We start from the raw sequence: 23,493 nt of genomic DNA, 5'->3' as shown, positions 1-23,493 counted from the left end.
CGCTGCCTCCCCCTCCCGCCTGCGCCCGGCCGCGCTTTCCCGGCGTGCCCCGCGCGCTGTCGATGCTGACGTCACCGCAGCCCGGCGCCCGCCGCCATTGGAGTTGGAGGCTCAGGCTCCATCCCTCGCTGCGGCCCGACGGCGGCGGGCAGGCCCGGGCGGCGCGGCCCGGGGGCATGTGAAGAGACGGGGCCGGCAGGGTGAGGCGAGGCGCGGGACCGGCAGGGTGAGGCGAGGCACTGGACCGGGGCCGGCCTACCGTCTCCTGGGCCACCCTGAGGAGCCGCCGAGCGGCGGCGCGCGCGCCAGCGGCCGCTTTCCCTCCCCCTGGGCCCCGGCCCCTTCCCCTCCCTGGCCGCCGCCTGAGGGGAGAGGCGCCTCCGCCAGGCCTTGCCGCGCCGCGCGGCCCTGCCTTCTCCTCCGGCCCGCTCTGCTGAACCACGGCGGCCCTGTACATGAATTATGTCTGCCACAAGCGTTGACCCTCAGGTAAGTGGCGAAGCAAAGCGCGGGGCCTGCCGCCTCCCCACGACGGGCGGGGGGGTCCCTCGCAGGCCGGTGCCTGCCTCTGGCACGGGAGAGGCTTTTCTTCTTCTTCCCGGCTTCTTTGCACCTTAATCTCTCTCGTTAAATTCCCCCATGGGCACAGCACGTTCCCACAGCCTTTCGAGAGCCGTGGCCATTTCTAAGGCAGGCCGGTGCTGAATGAGCCATGAAGCGTACTCCGCAACCCCAGTCTAAACAAACCTGGATATCTTGTTAGCCATTTTTGCGAGCCTCTTACCCGTCCTCAAAAGCTTGTGTGTTTTGCAGTGACACTATAAGCGTGTTTCTAAAAATAACTTTTATTTCTCCTCTTTCCCCCCCCCCTTCCTTTACCCAATCATCTGCTATGGCTTCCCAGAGACCGAAAGGACAGGATAATAAAGGTGAGGATCACGCTGAGATCTGATTGTTTAAATTGTTACTGTAACAGATGAATTGCGCAGGTACCTGTAGGCGAGCAGAAAGGTATTGCTCCTAGTCCGTGGTGATAACATCTGGAAGCTGTGCTTCATTTCAAAAATAGCATAAACTGTTATTCATACGAGCTTGCTTGCATCCCACTTAATGCTATTGAGTTTACAGTGGGAAGGACTATGCATTAGTACTAAATATAATAAAGCTCTTCATTTCCTTAAAGCAGATCTGTTTGTAAAGTCACAAGGATATGCCAGTTCAATATGCATTTTTACGTAATTCTGCACTGTTCCTATTGTATGAGTACAGTTCTGTTACTGTTCTGCTGTTGACTGATGTATGTACCAGATGTTATATATAAGCCTACAAAATTTAGGGATATTTTTAAAATTAAAAAAATAGTTAGCTTCTGATGAGGTAATAAGCTTTTTATGATAGCTCCTGTGCTTTGTTTGAAATTAAATTTAATAACAAGTAATCTAAGAAAATACCTTTGTTGTTACTGTGATCACTAGTGTGTTAATTGTTTAGGCTTTGAAACTTAACAATATTCAACTCTATAAATGGTTTTTAATATATCTTAACCTGCCTTAAAAATCCAGCTACATCTCGTTACAGAAAGTTTGACAGTATTCCCTGTGTTTGTAAATACTCTCTTACTTGTACTCTCCCTGACAATCTTTACAGAAATACTTTGGTAAATTCCCAAGCTTGGCTGCTAAACATCCTATTTGGTGTAGAGTTACCTTTAGTTTAGCTGTTCTATGAAATAAGTAAATAAAGCAGCTATCACATAATGTGTTTGATCTCTCTTTCTTAAATTTAAACTAAACTAAGAATAGTATTTGAAGTGACCTAATAACAGGTTTTAGTTTGCATATCTTCCAGTAATGGGTTTTGAATGCTTTTCATGCATAAATTTATGCTTAAGTAGGCCTTTGATTATGGCAGAGATTTCTGTTTTACACATGAGAAAACCGAGACTTAAGTTTTCTTGAAAATGTCAGGTTATTAAGGCACTTAGTGGTCACTATTTCATAATTAAATGTAACCTCACCTCATCTTATTTTAGCCAACTTAAGCAGTGAATGACACATGCTGGGAGAACTGTGAGTTTCTAAGAGTTCTAATTATGGACCAGAACAATAAAGGTTGTTTCCCAATATTTTTCACAAAATTATTGTCAATAATTATTTTTTTGTTCAGAGTTAATTCAGGAGTTGTCTATTTACTCTCGACTGCAGAATATTTTAAATTTTACTCAAATTTAGTTTTATAAGCAATAATATAAAGAGAAACCATTTGAGGGAAAAATGTCATCCCTTGGTCTTTATAGGAATCTTCATGCTGTGAAGAAGAAATACGGCTTTTCATGAAATAACATAGGGTGGAAGTCTACATAAATGCTGCTAAGCAGTGTTATGATATGTTGTAACATTTTTCTTCTAGTACAAAATGGTTCGTTACATCAGAAGGATACAGTTCATGACAACGATTTTGAACCTTACCTTTCTGGGCAGTCAAATCAGGTTAGTGTATTTTTAACTTCGTTTTTTTTTCCTTAGGCATGCTGTTGGCACTCAATTCATAGGATTGTGTTGAGGGAGCAAATTCCTTAAATAGAGATGGAAAAAGAAATGACTAGCATATTGTGTTACTTGGTAATACAACTAGCATTTGTGCTCACAAAGCTAATATTACTCTGCATATCCAGATGGCCACAAGTGAAAATGAACTTAATGCTCCAACTAGTGTCCGCTGATTGCTCCTCAAATTGCAGGTTATTGATACGGTTGTACTGTGACAGACTGTTTGATCTTACAGTTCTTTGACAGATGAGTTGTGTGTGGGAGTCTGAAGGTTCTGCTTTTGGGCTCTCTAGATTCGTATAATTTGTATAATCCTAGAAATTAGTGTAGTTTAAATTTGGTTTTGATGCTTTCTAGGCAGCTTGTAGAGTTGTCCCACTTGCTTTTTACACTCCAGCAAATACTGTTGCTCTTTTGTGTCCTCTGAAATATTTTACAAATTAAAGTTGTGTTATTTTTAGAGTAAGATTCTGTAATGTAAACTCTCAGTATAACCTGGGTCGTTATAACATACATTAAATCAACACACATGACTTAAATACCATTATAAGGGAAAATTATATCAGGGAAGTAATTTTTGACTTAACATTCAAATCTTAGAAGTGAACAAAATCTATAGAAACTGGAGATGCAAAAAGTTTTCTTTCACAAATATGAAATACTGTTTCAGAGAGACACCTACCAGAGGTACAGTATTATTTGTTGGCAGAAAGGCTAAGTGTTATGTTTCAAAAGGGAAATTTATAACTCATCTGGAAGCTGATAGATGCCAATGTTAATGCTGGTGACATCACCAAATTTGATTTCAAAAGAAAATTATTCTACATGCTAAAAAAAAAAAAAAAGCATATAACGTGCTGTTCTGTTTCACTTGTGGAGACTGTTTTCATCTTGAACATAAACACTAGAGCAAACAGCATTAATTCATGTACTGTGTATCGTTACTTTCAAATGTATTAGACCTATTTGTTAGGGCAGTCAGATAGATGGAACTGTGTTACAGATTTGTTTTGGATCATAGCAGCATTGAGGAAGGGTGCAAAATTTAGGACAGTATAGATAGACTTGAGCTTGTTTCCATCCTGGAAGCAATCTAGAAAGACCACTGTGGATGTTGGGGCAAGTGTGTGTATAGGACAACATGGATTGTCTTCTGAGCTCTGCACTGTGTGGGTTCCAGCTCCCAAGCTAAGCTTCGTTGTTCTCTGCAGCATGGACATGTTCTCTAAGCTTATATGAAGCTAAAATGATTTAATGGGGAGCATTCCCTCTTCTCTGGAATTAATGTACTGTAGCAGGTATAAAAGCAGGGAATTTGTGGAGAAAAAAAGGAAGTGGAATTTTAATTTTTAATGCTAAATTAGTTTTGAAAGAAATTGAGGTTTTGAAATTCCATTTCATCATATTTGTATATAATTTTTAATTACTTCATATAGAAAAAATGTAGAATCTATTATATTTTAATTCTTCAACAAGCCCTATTATTAGGTTTAGATGGGAAAATTGCTATGATGATTAGAATTTCCATAATTCTAATAAAGTTTTCTGGCATTAAAGTGTAGCTCCATTGACAGATTTATTTATGTTGCAGTAAGAAATTGGTATGCTACAAGAAACAATTGTGTAGGTCGTCTCACATTAAGTGGAAAGTGATGGTAACGTTAATTAGGATGGTGAGATTTTTGTACTGAAGACAACCATGTTTCTGAACAAAGCCTTATTATCTAGTTATTCAGTCAGATTTATTCAGCCCTTTAAAATTGCTGTAAAATGTAAGTGACTTACAAAAAAAATTGAAACCAAATGAATTTTTAAAAAAACCCAAAACTTAAGAAATTAAAACCCCAGCGGACACAATAATATATTTGACATAAAAAATCAAATGTAGGTTGGCAATATTGTGTTAATTTCATCTTTTAAAAATACAGATTAGTATTGAACATGTTATAATGAGCTAAAATATAATTGTCTTCCCTTTTCCTGTTGTTAACTGCTTCTAAGTAGTGGTACTGCCTTTTCTTTCCATAAATGTTCTAGTATCCACATAGCAGTAGGTCATACAGATTGAATTTGAGATGTGATAGCTTTTTGTTATAAAGCACAGTAAAAGTACTTTCAAGTGCAAAGGGAAATGAGTGAAGTAGAGTATTTATATGCAAAGTCATACTCAAAGCAAGAAAGGCATCTCCCATGTAATGTCATCCAGAACCAAAAGATTATTCGTAAGGAACAGGGAATTACTATCAAGTAGTGTACTTTGGGAGAAAGGAGGATTCCCTTCCGAATTAACACAATGGTTTGGTTTGTTTGTTTCTTTCTTTTTAATTAAAAAAAAAAATGTAGAAGAGTGCAGAAAGGTCAGGGATAAGTTTGTTGAAATAGATGTTCTGCTGTTGCAGTGAAGGACTTCTGTCAGAGTCTCTTTTACACACTGGCATAAAGCCAGTCAAAATAGATTGAATGTTTTGCAAGGATGTCTGCTAAAACTTTCCTTTAATCTTGTTAGAATCCTTGTGGAAGCTTTACAGGCTATGTGACAGGAGGTGACAGTCTCAGGAATTGTCTAGAATCCTTCAGCAGAAATATTTTAGGACAAAAAAATCTGCTTATTCTTTTTGGTCTTCATATATTCTACAGATGTAGAATTTATTAATGAAAGTATCTCCAAAGAACTATCGATGTTTCCTCCCTTTCGCCTGCATTTGGTTTTACATTTTTCTTGTATTAAAGCTAAGATATAACACATAGCAATCTCAAAGTAAAGTCTTCTAGAAAAACGTTTTCATATGCTAAATATTGATTATTTAAGCTTGGGAGCCTTAGAAAATCAAATGTATTTAGATCTTGTCATAGGAAGGTGGATTGTGTACCTCTTGTTAATGACAGAATTTGCATGTAAATAAAGGCGGCATGAGCAGTGGCAGAGATTATTTCTTTTGAATCAGTAACATTGGATTCAGGCTGTTTAAGTCTCAGAAGTGTTTGCAGTACTATATGTGAGTCTTGGATGCTTTTTGTGGTATCATTCTGTATATGGAAAGTAAGGGTATTGAATTGCTGTGACTTTGGGGTATCCTGGAAGGAGGCATTGAAAAATGAGCAGTAAAAGTCTGTTATCGGTTGGGTATTATGCTTATTTTCAGCAAGGAGGTTTTTTTTACTTCATTTTTTGAATGAGCTGAGAAAGAACCTGATATTTTTGAAAAATGACTGAAGTTCTGTTGCAGTTTTGCCGATTTTTGCATACATTTTGTCAACTTAGAAATGTTGCTGTTTGAAAGAAATCTTAATTCCTCTTCTTAAAATGATCCTTCTCCATGAGTAAGGAAAGCTAGCTACTGTTTGACTTCTTAACAGGAAAGGCTGACCTTCCCGCTCCCTCACTGGTAATTACAGTTAGAGTGTCAGTTTGGAAGGTCTCCAAAATACATGCTTCTAAGATAGATTGTACTCCTCTTTAAATAATCTTGAATATTCTGTGTTTGTTCTTTTGCATTGTTGAATATGAGAAACACAGAATGCTTCAAAAGCAAGTACAGCAGAAGATTTGCAGTGGAAGGAGAGGCTTCTCAGCTTGCTCTAAGAAGCAGTTGAAAGGGAGGAAAAGCTAGAATTTCAGAGGGGGATCTGCTGGTTTGTAGCAGTCAGGCTCTTATTTCATAGAGCAGAAGAGATGGCCTGTTTGCAAAGGACAGTGATAAAGAGTCTTGCACATTTGTAACTTACCTACTGGGGGAGGAAGAGACTTTTGTGAAAGGCTGAATAGGGTCTTTCTCAAAGAATTTGGATGGCATGTTTTCACGTGTCATATTTGCATATATTTGTCTCTAGTATACCAATCACTTCAATTTCAGTTTGTAATTGTTAGGTTTAGCTACAGCAAACTTGACATGCTTCTTAGCGTGTGATCTCACTGTGATCCTGTTTATGTCAGGAGTAGCCATTGCATGTTTTATCACTTCAGGTATGTTTTATTTGTTTGAGGGGACTGTTGACCCCTCAAAACAATTCCGTAATGAGGACTGTAATCATATTTTCTGTTACTTGTATTGTCATGTTAAAGTAATACAATCTAAACTTCTCCCATGTAGTGATCTAGAAATGCAAAATGTCTTTAGTTCTGAGAGACACAAAATACGTTGTTATACAAAGTTCCTTGAAATATTTTGGGGTATTATAGATGAAATAATTCTAGAAGAAGCCACTAAGTACCCTTAGTAATGTGACTAAGCTTACATGGTTTCAAAATCTCAAGTACTAACCTCATTCTGAGCCACTAGTCCTGGTGCTTATAAATGCCCAGATACTGCATTTTAGCCCTGAATCTTTCCTGGAGTGTATACTAAGATCTGTAATTAGGAATTAAATTACCTTGTCTCTATTGTTCTTTTCTATTTGGTGATGAACAGTGTTGTGGCTATTTATAAATAAAGGGGGTTTTTATATCTGGTTACCTTTTTTTTTTTCTTTAACAGAACAGTAGCTATCCATCAATGACTGATCCTTATCTGTCCAGTTATTATCCACCATCAATTGGGTTCCCGTATTCTCTCAGTGAAGCACCATGGTCTACAGGAGGAGATCCTCCTATCCCATATCTCACTACCTATGGACAGCTCAGTAATGGAGATCACCACTTTATGCACGATGCTGTTTTTGGACAGCCTGGGGGTCTGGGAAATAATATCTATCAACACCGGTTTAACTTTTTCCCTGAAAATCCTGCCTTCTCAGCTTGGGGAACAAGTGGATCCCAAGGACAGCAGACTCAAAGTTCAGCATATGGGAGCAGTTACAGCTACCCACCTAGTTCACTGGGTGGGACCATTGTGGATGGACAAACAGGATTTCATAACGATACATTAAATAAAGCTCCTGGAATGAACAGTATTGAACAGGGAATGGTTGGACTTAAGATTGGTGGAGACGTTACAACTTCTGCGGTGAAAACAGTAGGTTCTGTTGTCAACAGTGCTGGGATGACAGGTGCCCTCTCTGGTAACGGTGGATCTAATGTAAATTTGCCAGTATCTAAACCAACCTCTTGGGCTGCTATTGCTAGCAAGCCTGCAAAACCACAGCCTAAAATGAAAACAAAAACTGGACCTGTAATTGGAGGAGCGTTGCCGCCTCCACCTATAAAGCATAATATGGACATAGGTACTTGGGACAATAAGGGTCCTGTGGCAAAAGTTCCTGCCCCCCAACAGATACCTTCTCCTCAGTCTGTTCCACAGCCGCAGCAACCAATTGTTCAGCCTGTTCCAACTCAGCCTCCTCCATTGACTCAGCCACAGTATCAGACCCCTCAACAGCCACCCCAAAATCGCTGGGTAGCTCCTCGCAACAGAAATGCAGCTTTTGGCCAAAGCGGAGGAACTGGTAATGACAACAGCTCAGCTGGCAGTACCCAGCCTAACCCTGTTCCGAGTGGTGAGTCCCATCCTGTTCTTGAAAAACTGAAAGCTGCTCACAGTTATAACCCTAAAGATTTTGAATGGAACCTTAAAAATGGACGTGTGTTCATAATAAAGAGCTATTCTGAGGATGACATTCATCGTTCCATTAAGTATTCTATTTGGTGTAGTACGGAACATGGCAACAAACGCTTGGACAGTGCTTTTCGGTCCATGAATAGCAAGGGTCCAGTCTACTTGCTGTTCAGTGTCAATGGCAGTGGACACTTCTGTGGAGTAGCAGAGATGAAATCACCTGTGGACTATGGCACCAGTGCAGGTGTCTGGTCTCAGGACAAGTGGAAGGGGAAATTTGATGTCAAGTGGATCTTTGTGAAGGATGTGCCCAACAACCAGCTCCGACACATCAGGCTGGAGAACAATGACAACAAACCCGTTACAAACTCCCGTGATACACAGGAGGTGCCCTTAGAAAAAGCAAAACAAGTGCTTAAAATTATTGCTACTTACAAGCACACGACCTCCATCTTTGATGACTTTTCTCATTATGAAAAGCGCCAAGAAGAGGAGGAGGTGGTGCGGAAGGTAAACTTATTAAAAAATTTATTTTATACACAGATATGGGGAAAATGAAATGTGAAGGCTGCTATGGTGGAAAAAATGTAAGTAGGAATTCGAAATGTTTTTAATACATCTCAACTTGATGGTTTTATGTGTGTTTAACAACACAAAAAACAAACTGACGCTTATTTGTCTGTGACAATTTCATAGCTAATGGGTTTCAAAACAGAAGGCTAAGCAGTAATGCAGGTAAAGGACATTATGTCCAGTTCTTTGGAGTTTGATTTATTTTTTTATCTTAAAATGATTGATAAACTACAAAATAGTTGCAGATTTTTTTTTCTGCCAGTGATTAAGTTTTTTGCCTTAAATATGAGGTGTTTTAACACTGTTTGACTGGAACTAAGACTACTAAAGTTCATACCTGTATTGGTATTTGAAATTTGTACATCACCTTTAAGAGCAAGAGGCCTGACCTTGTTTGTTCAGTTGATGTCTGTGGAAAAGAGAGTTGCATAAAATTGCTGGAATAGTGCTAGAAAGATTGCGTTTCTGCTGCTGAAGTCACATGTATTATTATTTGGGTGAATAAAGGTTTTCAGTTCCCAGGTCTAATCTGTCTACTAATTCTTGAAAAGAAGTTTGGAGTGACAATGTAGTAGGAGAAATATGGGCAGTAACTGGGAAAACTTTCATGGCTCCAAGTCTACCGCAAGAGACCTCTGTCCTTATCCATCCCATGACCTCAGTTTCAAGAATGCCTTTTTCTAATTAGTCAGTCTACAAGTAATGGGCTGACAAAATATTAGGTGTTGGGATGTGTAGTTACTAGCTAGTTAACACTTAAAGTTGCTTGATGTTGATAGTATTTCATAGACCCTTTTTGTATAGCGTTTAAGAAGCATTTTTTTTGACAGGCTAGTTTAGCACAGCTCACACTTGCTTCAAAATGTTTTTGAAGCACAAACTTAATGCATGTTCCTGGGGCTTAAATTGAAGTTGCCATTTTAAAGGTTTTATTGCTGTTTAAAAGCGCAGATAAAATTGCTTTAAACTGTCTTAGTAGAATGTACCCTTAAATTTTGAGAGAGAAGGAGTTCAGTGTCTTAACTTTTTAGCTCAGCTTTTCCTAGCCATAAGATATGATGTGCATGGCATACCTCAATACAGCAGGGAAGGAGAGCTTAAGAATTGTTTTTTTTCCTGTGTACTCCCTGTGGGATTCCACAAGCTAAAACCTAAAAGCCTTTACTTACACACCTCATTCCTTCAGGACAAGAGGAAACAGCCTCAAGTTGTGCCAGGTGAGGTTTAGATTAGATATTAGGAAAATCTTCTTCACCAAAAGGGTGGTCAAGCACTGGAACAAGCTGCCCAGGGAGGTGGTGGAGTCACCATCCCTGGAAGTGTTCAAAAAACTTGTAGATGTGGTACTTAAAGGCATGGTTTAGTGGTGGACTTTCCTGAATTAACAGTTGGACTTGATAACCTTAAATGTCTTTTCCAACCTAAATGATTCTATGATTCTATTCTGTGATTCAGGAGATAATTAGCCATTCAGTTTTTAATGCAACCTCTATCTTGGAGAGGTGTTTCCTTATGTAGGAGAGAATCTTGAATAAGTCAAAAGGTCTGGGTTCCTTTGATCAGTGTTTACAGTGTAGGGGGGATAATTGTTTGCGTTTTTTTAACGCAGTCTCCCTGTGATTTGCTTCCAAGTCTGGAGGGGAGGATGATGTGCATGTTTAAGGAGTGAGAGTACTGGGAAAGCAATAGGAGATCTGGTGTTGGAACAGTTGTTTACTGGCCTGGGGAGGGTCCCGATGGCTGTTAACACCAAACTTCCTTTGCTTTGCAGTAGCTCAGGGGCGTGATGTTCAGCTACTGGGCTGATCCTGCTTTGGGTTGTTTTAATATACACAACTATTTCCCACTTTCAGTTGAAGTGCTGATACAGTAGTTTTACCCAGGCCACTGCTTTATAGCAGGATCAGTTTTTCAAAACAATGCATTTTTTTCTACCTCATTTAAAACTGAGGCTCTAGCTTATATGACACATTCAGAAAATGAGCTATGGAGTCTGATTTGACATTTCTTAGATTCCTTCAAATAGCTTAGAGAATAGGACAATATACAATTGAAGTATGCTGAGGAAGTTAATAGTGCTAGAGAGGTAAAGCAGATGAACAGTGAGGGAAAGAAAAGATACAGTTTGTCGGGTTGCATTCTATAAAGCTATTGTCTGGAAAGCTAGTATTTTCCCCTTCATTGACTAAATGAATTTTACAAGTCAATTGATTACTAAAAGAGGGTTTTTTACAGGATATGCACCCACGTAAACTTCTTATTGTTGAGAAGTTTGTGCTATTGAAGTTGAAACCTTCCTGTTATGCAAAGTTAACCTTCTTATGACAACAGTTTTTTGAAGAATCTTACTGCTCTTACGACCTAATAGACATTTTCAGATGGTTGTTTGTGTATGTGCCATCTTAATTGGCTTTCCAGTTGCTATGTTTTTTATTCATTATACTGTGTTTAGCTGTAAAATCACTTGTGGAAATTTTGTGCTTCCGTTTCACCACTGTTGTGATTACAAAGGGCCAGAACTCCTAAAAATCTAGAGAACATGGAGGGCTTGAATGCTTTAATTCCATTTATACACAAATATTTAGTAGGGAAGAATAACTTCATGTAATCTGTACAATGCAAGCCACTTGCATTTCACTTCTTTAGATGATTACAGTTTGTTGCTAACCAGTGTTTTCCTTCACTAGTGCATGTGGAGTAAGCTCCAGTGTGTGCTCTCTGAGTTCAACTGATCTAGGAACCACTGTGTTAATGCCAAATCATCAAAAGAGGATTTGGCAGGTATAATGCTGCATGAAATTCGTTGGAAGTGCCAAAGATTCATCAGTGTTACTAGCATTGCTTAAGGACTGCATCATCATCTAGAATTGAGGGAAGATTTGTTCATGTTGGGATGCAAGTCCAGCTTTTGATTTGCCATAGTAATAAACTATTTAAGCCCACTCTGACCCAGAACCTGGGAGAGGAGTAATAGAAGTATATTTGTATCTGAAATTAAATAGCAAAAAAAAAAGGGAGTGGCTTGAAATCTCTTCCACCTAGCATTTTTCAGTTAGTTTCCGGGGCTGCTACAGCTGTTGACAAAGAGAGTAATGTCTGTGATCAAAGCTCATGCTCTTAAAATACAAAAAAAGTCGCAACATGTGTGAGAGAGCTTCTTTAAAAAGAAAATACAGTATAATGTGGCAGTAATTATTAACATTCCCTAGAAACATGCTTGCATAGTCTTAAAAAAATTGTCCTCTGAAGTTAAAAAGCTTGTAAAGAAAATAAACTTGTTGAAGTTTTTGGTATTTTTATTTGCATCTCATGTAGTAGGACAGGTGGGTTGATCTACTGTCAGCAGCTCGTCTGGGTAGATCTGTATTTAACTAGATGGTCAGTTACCGGGCTGGATTGCTGTACCATCACCTCTGAACTGTGTCAAGGCACTCGGCCTTGGTGTTGTGTTGAAAGAGCTGCATGGTCTTAGAAAGCTCTTGAGTCACCGAGCTTACTGTTACTCCTTTTGGGTGATAAATTACTGTAAAGTGGTAGTTAGCTTAATGCATGTTGGCCCTTAGAAGTACTCATTTTCGTCTAGCATTGTGCATTTCCTTTCAGTATGCTTTCTGTGAACACACTCATTGACTCACAGCTTTTGAGGATGGAATATTGTCTTTCCTCCAAAACTGTAGTTAAAAAAAATAGTATTTTAAGATTAATACTGATTTGTTTTCTGATACAAAGAAAAATTTATATTTTTGTGTCAGAAGATGAATGCTTTCATCCTGCAGACCTTAACAAATCAAGTGTAGACAGAAAGTTGACAGCTGCTTTAGACTGAGGTGAAAGGAACAAAAGTTAAGACAGCGGTGAGTGTCTCCAAATTGGAAGCTTTGCAAAAACCCATTTTTCCTGTGTCTGAAGACTATGCATATTAATGTTGTGAAGGAGAAGTATGCAATAGGAACTCCCCTGTGAGATACCAGAGAATTCCCCTGGAGAAGAGAAACAGTGAAGACTCCTGGATGGATCTTCAAAACGCAAGATGACCAGAGCTTTGTTAGTTGCTTACAAAAGTGCTTCTTGCTTGCAGTGGTGCTAAATAGTATCAAGGAGAAGAGTTTGAAAGAGCTTCTAAAAAACAGCCCTGCTCAAGAGCATGAAGAATTGTTGCATCAGTTTCTTCCCTGTCAGTTTATATGGTTTCAGATACTTTTTAGAAGGAAAACTCAGATTAGTGCCTGAGAGAGAAAGCAGTGTAGGAGGAATTGCTTAATAACTTGCTCAATAAATAGCACTTTTTACTGAATTCTAAAGCCTGAGCTGAGTCTCTGAATGCTGTGAGCATACTTTCTATGTATCAGGTAAAAATCTCAGGTGCTAGCCAGTCTTCTGTTTATGAGCAACTAGTCCATGAAAATGGAAAATTTTGATGTTTAAAAGAAGGTGGAATTATGAGGGTCTGTGGAATACTACACAGAAAACTTAAGTTATATAAGATGGCAATGGGAAAGAATGGGCTGGTGAACATGGTGGAGCAGCGGAGCAAGGTAAAGGGGATTTACCATCATAGAAATGGAAGTAGGATGGAACGATTACTTTTTTGGAAGCCTGAAAATGGGCTTAATACAATTTAGTTTGATACTCTTCCTAACCACCTTTTGTTGGAAGTGTCAGGCAGCCATAAGTTCTTTTCATTAAGAACATACAACACCTGATATGTTCTGATACTCTGCCACTAAGAAATGACTATTATTGACAGTTCATCACAAGTCAGCAGTTAAAAGATAGAAGGCGTTTAGATTTCTAAAACAAATTGTACCACTTCACGTGGTCTGTTCTCTTGGTTTGGTAAAAAAATTTTGCTGTCTTTTACTTCTGTCTTAAATCATAGAGTAAGAATTTATACTAGATTTTGTTGGCGTATTTTTTATGAAAATTGAAGTACTACTATTATTCTGCCTGGAAGCTAAAAATCAATAAATTCCATTTTTTAAAAACTCCTGATTTTATGCTGTGACCAGCTGAAGTACCAAATACAGTCTGTTACATCTATAGTGTTTGGTATATTTGCAAATAAGCTTTACATCGCAGCAGAAACAATTCCAAGATGAATTTTATACAGAAAGATTCCACAAAACAAGTAAAATGTGAAGGCATTAGTTTAGGAGTTGACTGTTGTTCATGCTTAGGCTGTTGCACAATTTTCTTGCTTGAAATGGGGTTTGGTTTTGTGCTCTACAGTCTGTTTTAAACACCATTGGGGTGAAAGGGAAAGCAGTCAGCTGAGCCCTTTCTTTTCAGTCTGCAGTGTCTTAGCTGGAAAAACACACTGGCCTAAAGATACAGCAGCATATTTTTTTGAACTTGGCTTGCTCTCTTCTGCATGTTCTGCAGCTTAAGAGGCTCCTGAAACAGTTATTGAAGTCCCCCCTTTTTTGTTGCTGCATTGCTCAACTCGTCTGTGTAAGTCCTGAGCAGAGGCTGTGCTCCAAATCGGAGCAGAGGCGTGACCCTTTGCTGCTGGGAGAGCACAAGCTGGTTAGATGAAGACTTAGAGCAGTTGAGGGATGCCTGCCTGCAGGTATCCCTTAGCTTACCTTTACCTGTCTTCAGTATTTGTGGTTAGCAGAAACTTTTGAGGGAGACTTCAAAGAGCGTGCTGGCTTCTGTTCTAGAATGCTTTTAGAAATTCTTGGATTGTTCAGTCTAGCTGTGCTGGTTTTTATCAGATTGCACAAAAGTACATAAATTTTCTTCCACCTGATTATTTTATTATTATTATTATTATTATCCACCCACCCCCCACCTCACCCCTGACTTGTCAGGTATTTCACAGTGCCTCCCAGAGTAGATGAACAGATAGGAAGAACTAGGAACAGAATTTCTAGAGAGCTCAAATCCTTGCTTTTACTGAATGTGACTGAACTACAAAGTCATTTGAGTGCCTCAAAATTATACTAGTTCTGTGAAGTTCAGTGATCTACCTTCTCCTTTCTGCTCCTCTTGTATTGGTTGCGCTACTGCTGCAGTAGCTAAAATAACCCAGAAAGGAGAATATTGCAGGTCCTTGTTTCTGCTTAGGGATGTTGATACTCCAATCCTTTCTTACTTCCCTGCTGTGACCTTTATCTGCTGTCAGTTTGAAGTGGCTGTGCAGGTATTCAGCTTTTCTGCACTTAATATTAAGTTGTCAAATCCCTGGGCTTGTCAGCTATATATGGTATAGTTATGAAATGTAGCAGCAATGTTCTAACAAAGTGTGTTGTTTGGGATCACATGAGTGCTGTTCATTTGCTTGTTCATTTGGCTAAAATCTTTCTTAACTTTTAACTTTTTTCTCTTTGCAGGAACGTCAGAATCGAAACAAACAATAAGAATAAACATATACAGTTTGATATATATATACTAGAACTGATATTAAATTCGACTATGAGAAACAAAATTTAAGTATACTGGTGCTGTATCCTGGCATCAGGACAAACTAAAGCTTTCAGCTCCAATATATCTTCTCGTGCAGGGGAAATTAAGCATCTTTAAGTACATTGTAGTTTATTTTTGCCCAAGCAGATCTGCATTAATTTGTACCTTTTTTTCTATGTAAAATTCTGTAGAAATCATTAATAAAGGTGTGTCTTTTTTTTAAGTTGGTAAACAGTTATATTAACCTAATGTGGACCTATACACGAGCATACTAAAGTGTCAGTGCTTCCCAAAGACTTCATTTTGGCATAAATTATGTTCCTAGCCAGATATAGATATTATGGAGAATACATGACAAATCTTCCTTTATCCTCCTCCCAAACCTTCTTCCTTCATGGCGAAAGTAAGAAACCATGCATTGATTTTTGTCATTTAAAAAATTTTCAATATACTGCACTTCAGAATTTTGAAATGAAAAAAACCCTAAATTTCTGATCACTTTGTGCAGCTGCTATGCCTCTTTATTTATCTGTACAATTACACTTTTAAAATTGCTAATGCACCATGTTGGTTTTTTCTGTCTAGTAGAAAAATCAAATTGTCAGTGAAATTGTTTCTCTGGAAAATATTTCCCTTTCACATTCTGTTAACCAGTGCTTCAGTGTGCATTTGTTATAACATATCCTGCCGAGAGTGAGTGAGACACTTTCTCTCAGCCATAATTCTGCTTTACGGTTTTTGTAGCTTAATTAAATAATAATGTGATGCTATCAACATTGCAGGGGTTTTGGACAATGTGTTTAAACCTGTTTCAGCTTTCAGGTGTTATTAGTTAATTGCAGATCATTTTTAATCCTTCCCTTCATTACTCCTTCCCACCCCCCAAATCCTAATGCCATTTAAAGTTTTTATACCAATAATGCTGAGCTTTAACGTAGGAACTAATAGTACGGATAATATGATGGATTATGCCTCAGATGTTTAAAATTGACAGTGTGTATGTCTAATTTTTTTCTGTTGGATGAGTAAAAAAACCTGTTTTAAGAAACTGAATTTGCTGTCATGTTTTTGTGGAGTGAGGGGACCGTCGGAGAACCTGTCACCAACTGGAGTTCCAATTAAGCATGGAAATGGTGCTCATGTCCGCTGCTCTAGCACACTGAATCTGCACGTGTTTATTGTAGAGGATCTTTTACTATATTAGAAAGCAAGTATCTTCTGAATACTATTTACTCCAAAAGGACCTCCAATTTAAATAAAGTTTAATCTGTATCATTTAGACTTGTATTTAGAACGTATAACTCTGTCTCTGGACTGTTACTGCCTGTAAGGGGTAATGGACAGATTAACTTTTTCCTCTAGGAGAATACAAGCCTTAATAAACAATACATATTTAGCAAGTTTGATGTCATTTTCATTTTTTCCCTACTTTCAGTTGTCTTCCTGTGTTATAATCGCCCTTTATGTGGACTCGTGCATTAAGGCTAATTCACAAAGTGTTTTGATTGACTAACCTAGATGTTGGCTTGATGACTGCGGAAGGGTTTTGCAGGGCTCTGCAGAGGACATTTAAGCAGTTTTGAATGTTACCATTCCTCAAAGGAAATACCTGCGCATGCAGTGGCTGTCACTTGTACTTTCCCTTCTCCTTGTGTGGTAGAGAAGCTGAAGAAATAATTGGAAGTTGTCCTGTAGCCTTCAGGAGGCAGCAGCGCAGATGTGGCTCACTGGGATGGGAAAAGAAACTTCCTAAATAGAAGTGAAGCTGTGAATGGTTTCTTTTACAGCAGTTGGCTGTATTTCCCAACTCTTAACTTCAGTAATTTGAGTTGCTGTCTTTTTTTAACTGACTTTTTGAAGCAATAACTGCGTTTTATAAACATGTTACCATCTAATAAAAGCACCTGCTGTTAGTTTCAGTTGTTATGTCAGGACACTGAGAGCTGTTGATTTCAGAGCCAAAAAGAATTCAACTCCATCTGGACCCTGAAGAGAAAAGTTAGTTACACAAATTTTATTTCCTTACTTTTTTTTTTTTTTTCAGAGCTAAAGAATCTTTGTAGAGCTTTCAGGTGAATATTTTCTAAAAAAAGAGAAAAAAGGCAAAAAACCCCAACCAACCAAAAAGAACCCAAAAAATAACAAATTGAGAGCCTTTAGCTGAAACCAGTTTGGCTGTGTTGTTAGGGGAAGTTATAATGTATTTTAGCCTGCGATCTGGCATCGTGGGTCACAGAAAATATTCATAATGGCTTCAGCATGCAGCGATTTCTTACGGATATCGCAGCGCTGTGGCTGAATTGTATGACACTATCTGAGTTATGTGGGGAGAAAATTTTAGCAGTGGGTGAAACAACCACCTTCTTTAGGATTGTTCAGTGTCAAGATCACACTCGGCTGCTGGTTGTTCTAATTTTCCATCAACTGTCTTTTCAATATAAAGAGGTGCCTCACACCTTTTGTTTCACATTGTTCAAATTACACTGTGAGGGGGAAGAAATGTTCTTCCAGTGTCTGTTGTAGAATAACTTTGTGTCATAGGTCTTTCTTACTGTTTTAATTAATTCAAGGAATAGTTCCAAAAGAACTTGCCTGTGTGCTTTCAGAATTTGTGCTCAAATGCGCTCCTTAAATGCCTTGGTTTTGTTTGAGGTTTTTACATGTTTGATGTATCCTTGGTGCCTTCTGCTTTTAAGCCAAATATAGCTGGTAGCACCAAATACTGATTCCAGAGTTAATTGAAATTATTTCTCTGGTTCAATTACTGATCGGTGATAGCAGTGCGTTGTACTGTGCTGAGCTGTGAACGTTAACATCTTTAGGGGGAAAAAAAAAGTATTAATTTGCAAGTAGTCACACCAAAAGTAATAGTACCCAATACCATGGAGATTACGTTGGCACTGCGAAGGATGGTTTTAAGTGGCTTGAGCTTGTAGAGAAAATGATCAAGTTAAATCTACACTGAGGGCAGATACAGGCACATAAAAATAAACCCACGTTCAAGATCGCTGCCCCGCCACAATGCAGTGTGCTGAGCAGTTAAGGTCAGACTTTTGGTGTTTACCTTACACAGGCCTGGGAGATGGAAATAGGAGATGTAAAGCTTAAAGTCCAAATTTTTCTTTTCTCTCACCCTTTAAAGGACTGTTGATATTAAAAGGTATAAGTGTTTCTTCACAGAATATTTTTGTTCGGAGGACTTACTCAAAGATATTAATGGATTTACTCATAGATATTAGTGAAATCTTGGTGAAAAAAAAAGAATAGTATTTATTTCTTGGCATTAGACTGACCACAGTGCACTAGAGAGCATGGACAAGTTGTGGCAGAATGTGGGTCTGCATCTCCTCTTTAATAACAAGTGATTTTATTTGGCTAGGGAAGATGGAAATTCCAGTAAGTGTGGGCATTAAAAAACTTGTAGGCAAAGATACTACAAAACCATCAAAAGAAAAAAACCTGTTGTGATGTTACTGTCCTTTTTTTGTACACCTGTTGAGAAAAGTCAAGAGCAGCAAGGGAAGCTTAGTTAAAGCGCAAAGAAGAAGCACAAATAATATGTGCCGGGGGGTGGGGGGGGTGGGGGGCAGGGAGGGAAGTGTGTTTTGCTCTGATGCTGCTTTTCCTGGTCTCTCAGTTACTTTGAATTCTTTATGTTGAACAATCTGTTTCACTTGAAAAAATGCTCTGGCTTTTTTTGACGACAGCGCTCAGCATCTGCTCATTTTGGGAGAAAGCTGTTCGCTGGTTTGGTGAAAGTGCAGGTTTTTAATTGGAATTGGTGAAACTGCCCAAGAATAGCGTGAGTGTAGCTGTGGCTTTTTCTGTGATGACCTCCTCGGCTGTAGCCTGCCTTGTCCACAGTTCCTTTGAGAAAGAACAGCTCTTGTTTCAGCCTATTTTTAGAATTAAGACAGTTGAGTCAAAATGTTGAAGTGACTTAATTGGGGTGTGACTCGGCAGAGGGAGATTTTGGATTTGAGTAATGTGGTTCAGTCCAATGGACTGTTTGATAGCTAACGTCATTCTCAGTTCTCCTTCACTTCACATGTATGGGCACTTTGACCTCACGTTGGGGTGAATGGGATTGTTCTTGTGTGTGAACGTTGCTGATTTCACAGCTTTCCTGTCCTCAGAAAACTTGCGCTGAAAAAAAAATCCTCTAAAATCGATTTGCATACTGCATATGCAGTGATGCATTGAATATGTGAAGTGATGACAGTCTGTAATATTTTTCATTTCCTAGTAAAGACTATAAGCAGGGCAGGGTTTTAGGAATGACAAGAACAGCTTTTGTTCCCTGGTATGATACTGGATTAATTTTCTTATGTAGGATTATAATTTCAGGGCACCTTTGTAATCCCTTGAGAAATCCTACATAAAAGAGTGCTGACTTGACTTCTGTGTCATCTTTTCGCCTCCTGTAACATCCCTGATCTCCCTTTTGTTCACGTACCTGAGGTGAGTTACTGACAGCACAAGGAAGACCTTGAAGACATGCTTTCTTCAACATGCAGGACTTTACAGAACTGGCGTCTACACTGTCTTTTACTGAATCTCCTTTAGTTTTGAGAGTGTAGGAGGTTTTTTATGCCATCTGTCTGTTTATAAGTTATTCAGAAATTATTTTTACCTGGGATGTTACCATGACAACAGACAGTTGGTAGAGTCTTCACCAAATGTATTTCTAATGTTGTCCAACTGCTGCTCAATCAGTAGGATCTGATGTTTTGCTGTGGTTTCAATAATGAAGATAGCAGGAAAGAGGTGTAAATACTTGTTTTGCCAAATCTACGTTCTCCAGGTATTTTTAGATTCTTGCTGCAATGCCTTGGGCAGTAATGCATATCGCAAGCCACCGTCTTGATTCCCTCGCCTCCCTCCCCATTCTGTGGGATGAGAATGGGAAGAAAGTGAGTTTTACCAGTGAATGAGATATTAATCTATACATATATTATCAGGGAGCTTTTTTTCATTATTTGTAACTTCTGTGTAGTGCCCCCATTGCTACGCTGCTGTGTTCCCATTTGCAGCGTTACTGCACGCTGCAGCACAGTTTGATTTCTGCGCTCTGCTCTTGCGGATCTGCAAATTGTCATCAAAGCAAGCTGGTTATTGGTAACATCTGCCTTTCCGGGAGAGCTCTGCCCTGCACTTCCCTGAAAGTTAGCGGTCTGCAAACCCTTTTACAAAGTTAGAAACTACTGATGTACAAACTGTTCTTGCTGCTGTTGGCTCTCCTGTAGCAACACATCTTGGTTAGCTGAGAACACTGGTGGCGGAGAGATGGAACACACTGATCCTGCAGCTGAACATGCTTTGCTGAAGCGGTATTTAGCCTGCTTCTGATGAAGCGTTGTGGGTGGTGGTAGGCAGCGTAGATCAGTGTCTACACCTGACTGGAGGTTCACTTTCTAATTAAATACTGTGCACATGCAAGTCTGAAGTTAGACTTCCCAGCAGTGTGGCTGCGTCTTTGCCCCTTTGGGGTGAAAATTCTGGATAGTGAGCACATGCAGGAAATAGAGTGAATTTTGGAAGGTCTGAGGAGTCACGGAGACTATGTGGCTTTCTTCCCCTGTTGGTGTGTATGGAAATCCTTTTCTAATATAAATCTGTTTCATATAAATGTGTAAAAAATTGACAGAATACAGTTATGTGAGTGCAGATTGTCTGATTTTTAGGGGGAAGAACTCTGCAGAGGTCTGTAACAAACCAGTACTTTTGCAACTTCAAAAACTGTCAGCAAAGACTTTTGGCCACTTTTAAATAAGCTGATTATCAGGAGCCCTTGAAAACACTTACCTGGAAGGCCAAGTATTTTGATGTTTTGGCCTGTAATAAGCTTATTTCATAAATACATCAGGGGCATTTATTGTTCTCTGGCATGAGAAAGTAGAAATGTGTTAAGTGCAACTACCTGGTAAACTTTCTAGACGTCTGTTCTGATGTTTTACCCATGTGAAGCCTTTCTAGTGTTCTGGAACGCACAAAAGCTGTGATCCTTCTTGTTTCTGCTGCTCAGGTTTGAGATGAGACAAAGCCTGGAAGGCAGGTGCAGGTTAGGACAGATAACCAACCCGTGCCACCGTGTAGCTCTTTTGAACTGTTTTTTTGAACTGTTCTGCTTAAAGATTGCACAACGTAGTCCTGAAAGGAGGTATTTTGTACTTTCCCATAGGTGCTCCGCGATAGAGCAGTGACTAGGGGTAACAGCCAAGGAGGCGATCGGCAGCGGCTGAGGGTGGAGGCTGCTCGCTGTCGGGGAGATGAAGCATGATGAAGCAAAGATGTCCGTTTCTGGGACAGTATTAGATTCTGAGAGACCAGCACACGTTTTCTGGCATAAGCCACTGGCATGTTGTGGGGTTTTTTTTCATATTTTACCTTTTTCAATCCCCACACAAGTAGCTGCATAACTTTGTTGAGACCTCCCTTTAAATCAAAATACTAAATTGAAGTCTGCTGGAACTGATCTGTGTGCAGCACTCGGATGGTCATGCACTTGATTACACCAAATTCAGTGCTTTTTCGTTACGCCTTGTTTTATGTGTCGTACCTACTTAACTAAGCTAGCTTGTTGCACAATGTTCAGCCTTCGGAGTGAGGGTGTTGTAGTGATTTATGCTTTTTTCATTAATGCTAGCTCAGCCAGCAGAAATTGGGAACAAAAGACAGAATTAAGGAGGTGTATCAGCATTTGCATCACTCTAGTAGGTGTGCAGCATTTTAAAAGCGAAGGCAAGGGAGACTGCTTTGCGTCCTCTAGTTTTATATATCTGACCTCTGTAACACAGAAATTATAACTAAAATACTAAAACTGTAATAAAATTCCTTGTTTGCTCTGACAAGGAACGAGAGTTATAACTTGTTAGTCTGGTAAGGGTGTCTTGTTGTTCCTTGGCTGTACGCTTGGTTCCCATAACTTGACAGTTCATTCCTTGTCGTGGAGGTTAGAAGCACGGTGGGTTTTTTGGTCCAAATGCTCAGTCTTTATAAAAATGCCACTGCAGAACTGGGGGGTGGTGGGCAGTAAGTCAGGAGAAGAACAAACAGCAGTCAGCTGGGAGTAAAGACAACTCCGAAAGATTTCCTGATGCTGAGCAAAGAGCAGCACTAATGAGCCCCTGTGGGAAATGTAATTTGCCCATAGTGTGTAAAATACTGGATGGGGAAGAAGAGTGATTTTTATGAGCCAGGTATCATTTCAGATTTTTCCTTAACTTACTGACCTTGCTGAGGATGGGGAAATCCTGCATGTTGCTAGTTCAGTTATTTCAAAGCTTGTGATAATGGAAGATAAATTATAGAAGGAGAGTATTCACAGAAGACTGGCAGACAGGCTGGTCTTTAGACAGGTTTTTTAATTATTATTAATCCATTAGGGTTTCTTTTAAGTAATAAGTACAACCAAGGATGTGAACCTGCAGATTACAAAGCGCACAGAGGTTCCTCCTGTTAAATTTCAAAAGCCTCCTGGTGAAATGAGACTGGGTTGTGAGGCATAACCATCCTCAGAAAGGTACACAAATTATCATCTGCCCTGGTGAATACTACCTGTGTTATGATTTGAGAGAGCACGCAGCCTGTTTCCTTCTCACACCTCTTCCTGATGGACTGATGCTCTAAAAAGTAAGTGGCCCATAGAGGTAATGAAGAGGGTAAGTAGAAAGATACGAGGTGTTTCTGAAGCAGTGCTTCTGTGCTTTTCAGTCACTGAACATATGTGGGGGTTTGTTCAGAAATACTCCAGGCATTCGGGTCATTAGTAGTTAAAAGCCTGTAGAAAAGCTCAGTCTGCAAGGGGAGCACCCGAGACCCTCCCCACCAGTTCTGCAGCGTGAACAGAAAGGCGCACTGGGGGCCAGGGAACCTGAACCGGGGCAAAGTTAGGGGGGGAAGGTGGCAAATGTGAAAATCAGCGATTTTCATTCTTGTTTTTTGAAGTGTGAGGGTATGGCTATGGTAGAAATAGAAAGATAGGAGGAGAGGAGGGAGAACAGGGGATGCTCAGTACGTGTGGTCGTTAGGTTCACCCACGCACCTGCAGTGAGAAGCCCACATGGGCTTCCCCAAGAGGCTTGTGGCTATTAAAGCATGCCTCAGTTGTTGCTCGTATAGCAATAAAGAAGCAGTTTGAATTATTCCCAGGAACCCAGCTGTGCCATTAGTCAGTCTGGTAAAGTTTGTCCAGAGGCAGAAAGCATCTCTAACCTGGCGACCGTAGCAAATGTTCCGTCTGTTTGAAAGATTACTTACAAGAGCCGTCGCATCGCCGAGAAAGGGGGATTCATAGGCAGTGCCTCTCTGACACCTCTGCCCACAGGAAATGTTGTACAACCAGGAGCCCCACAGTCCTGGGTAGTTAAAATGGATTTTCTTTGTGATCTAATCTCATCATTTCCAACACCGTTAGTTTTGCAGCTTCCTCAGACCTCATTCTACAAATCACTTTTCGTCCTCAGTAGAGT

The 23,493-nt window shown here is 39.6% G+C and overlaps 1 protein-coding gene across 3 annotated transcripts; it reads left to right on the top strand.

Moving 5' to 3' along the window:
- Positions 1 to 74: 74 nt before the first annotated feature.
- On the top strand, positions 75 to 16,422 carry YTHDF1 (YTH N6-methyladenosine RNA binding protein F1). 3 transcript variants are annotated; one of them, XM_080403977.1, is made up of 5 exons: positions 75 to 489; positions 905 to 929; positions 2,410 to 2,489; positions 7,025 to 8,628; positions 14,950 to 16,422. In XM_080403977.1, the coding sequence occupies exons 1-4, from the start codon at positions 463 to 465 to the stop codon at positions 8,597 to 8,599; spliced, it is 1,707 nt and encodes a 568-aa protein (XP_080260103.1). In that variant the 5' UTR covers positions 75 to 462; the 3' UTR covers positions 8,600 to 8,628; positions 14,950 to 16,422. The 3 variants fall into 3 exon arrangements, with proteins under 3 accessions (XP_080260103.1, XP_080260104.1, XP_080260105.1); XM_080403978.1 differs by having other exon boundaries at positions 77 to 489; positions 7,025 to 8,551; XM_080403979.1 differs by lacking the exon at positions 905 to 929 and having other exon boundaries at positions 77 to 489; positions 7,025 to 8,551.
- Positions 16,423 to 23,493: the final 7,071 nt, after the last annotated feature.

This window comes from Falco punctatus (assembly GCF_963210335.1).
Source record: "Falco punctatus genome assembly, chromosome: 10".
Taxonomy (NCBI): domain Eukaryota; kingdom Metazoa; phylum Chordata; class Aves; order Falconiformes; family Falconidae; genus Falco; species Falco punctatus.
Note: the sequence above shows the minus strand (reverse complement) of the source record. Positions and strands in the feature narration are given on the sequence as shown.

Excerpts from the sequence above, each read along its gene's own strand:
- YTHDF1 (XM_080403977.1), top strand. The coding sequence starts at position 463 with ATGTCTGCCACAAGCGTTGACCCTCAG. Across the intron at positions 930-2,409 it reads GAAAGGACAGGATAATAAAG|TACAAAATGGTTCGTTACAT; the intron begins GTGAGGATCACG and ends TTTTTCTTCTAG. Across the intron at positions 2,490-7,024 it reads TTTCTGGGCAGTCAAATCAG|AACAGTAGCTATCCATCAAT; the intron begins GTTAGTGTATTT and ends TTTCTTTAACAG.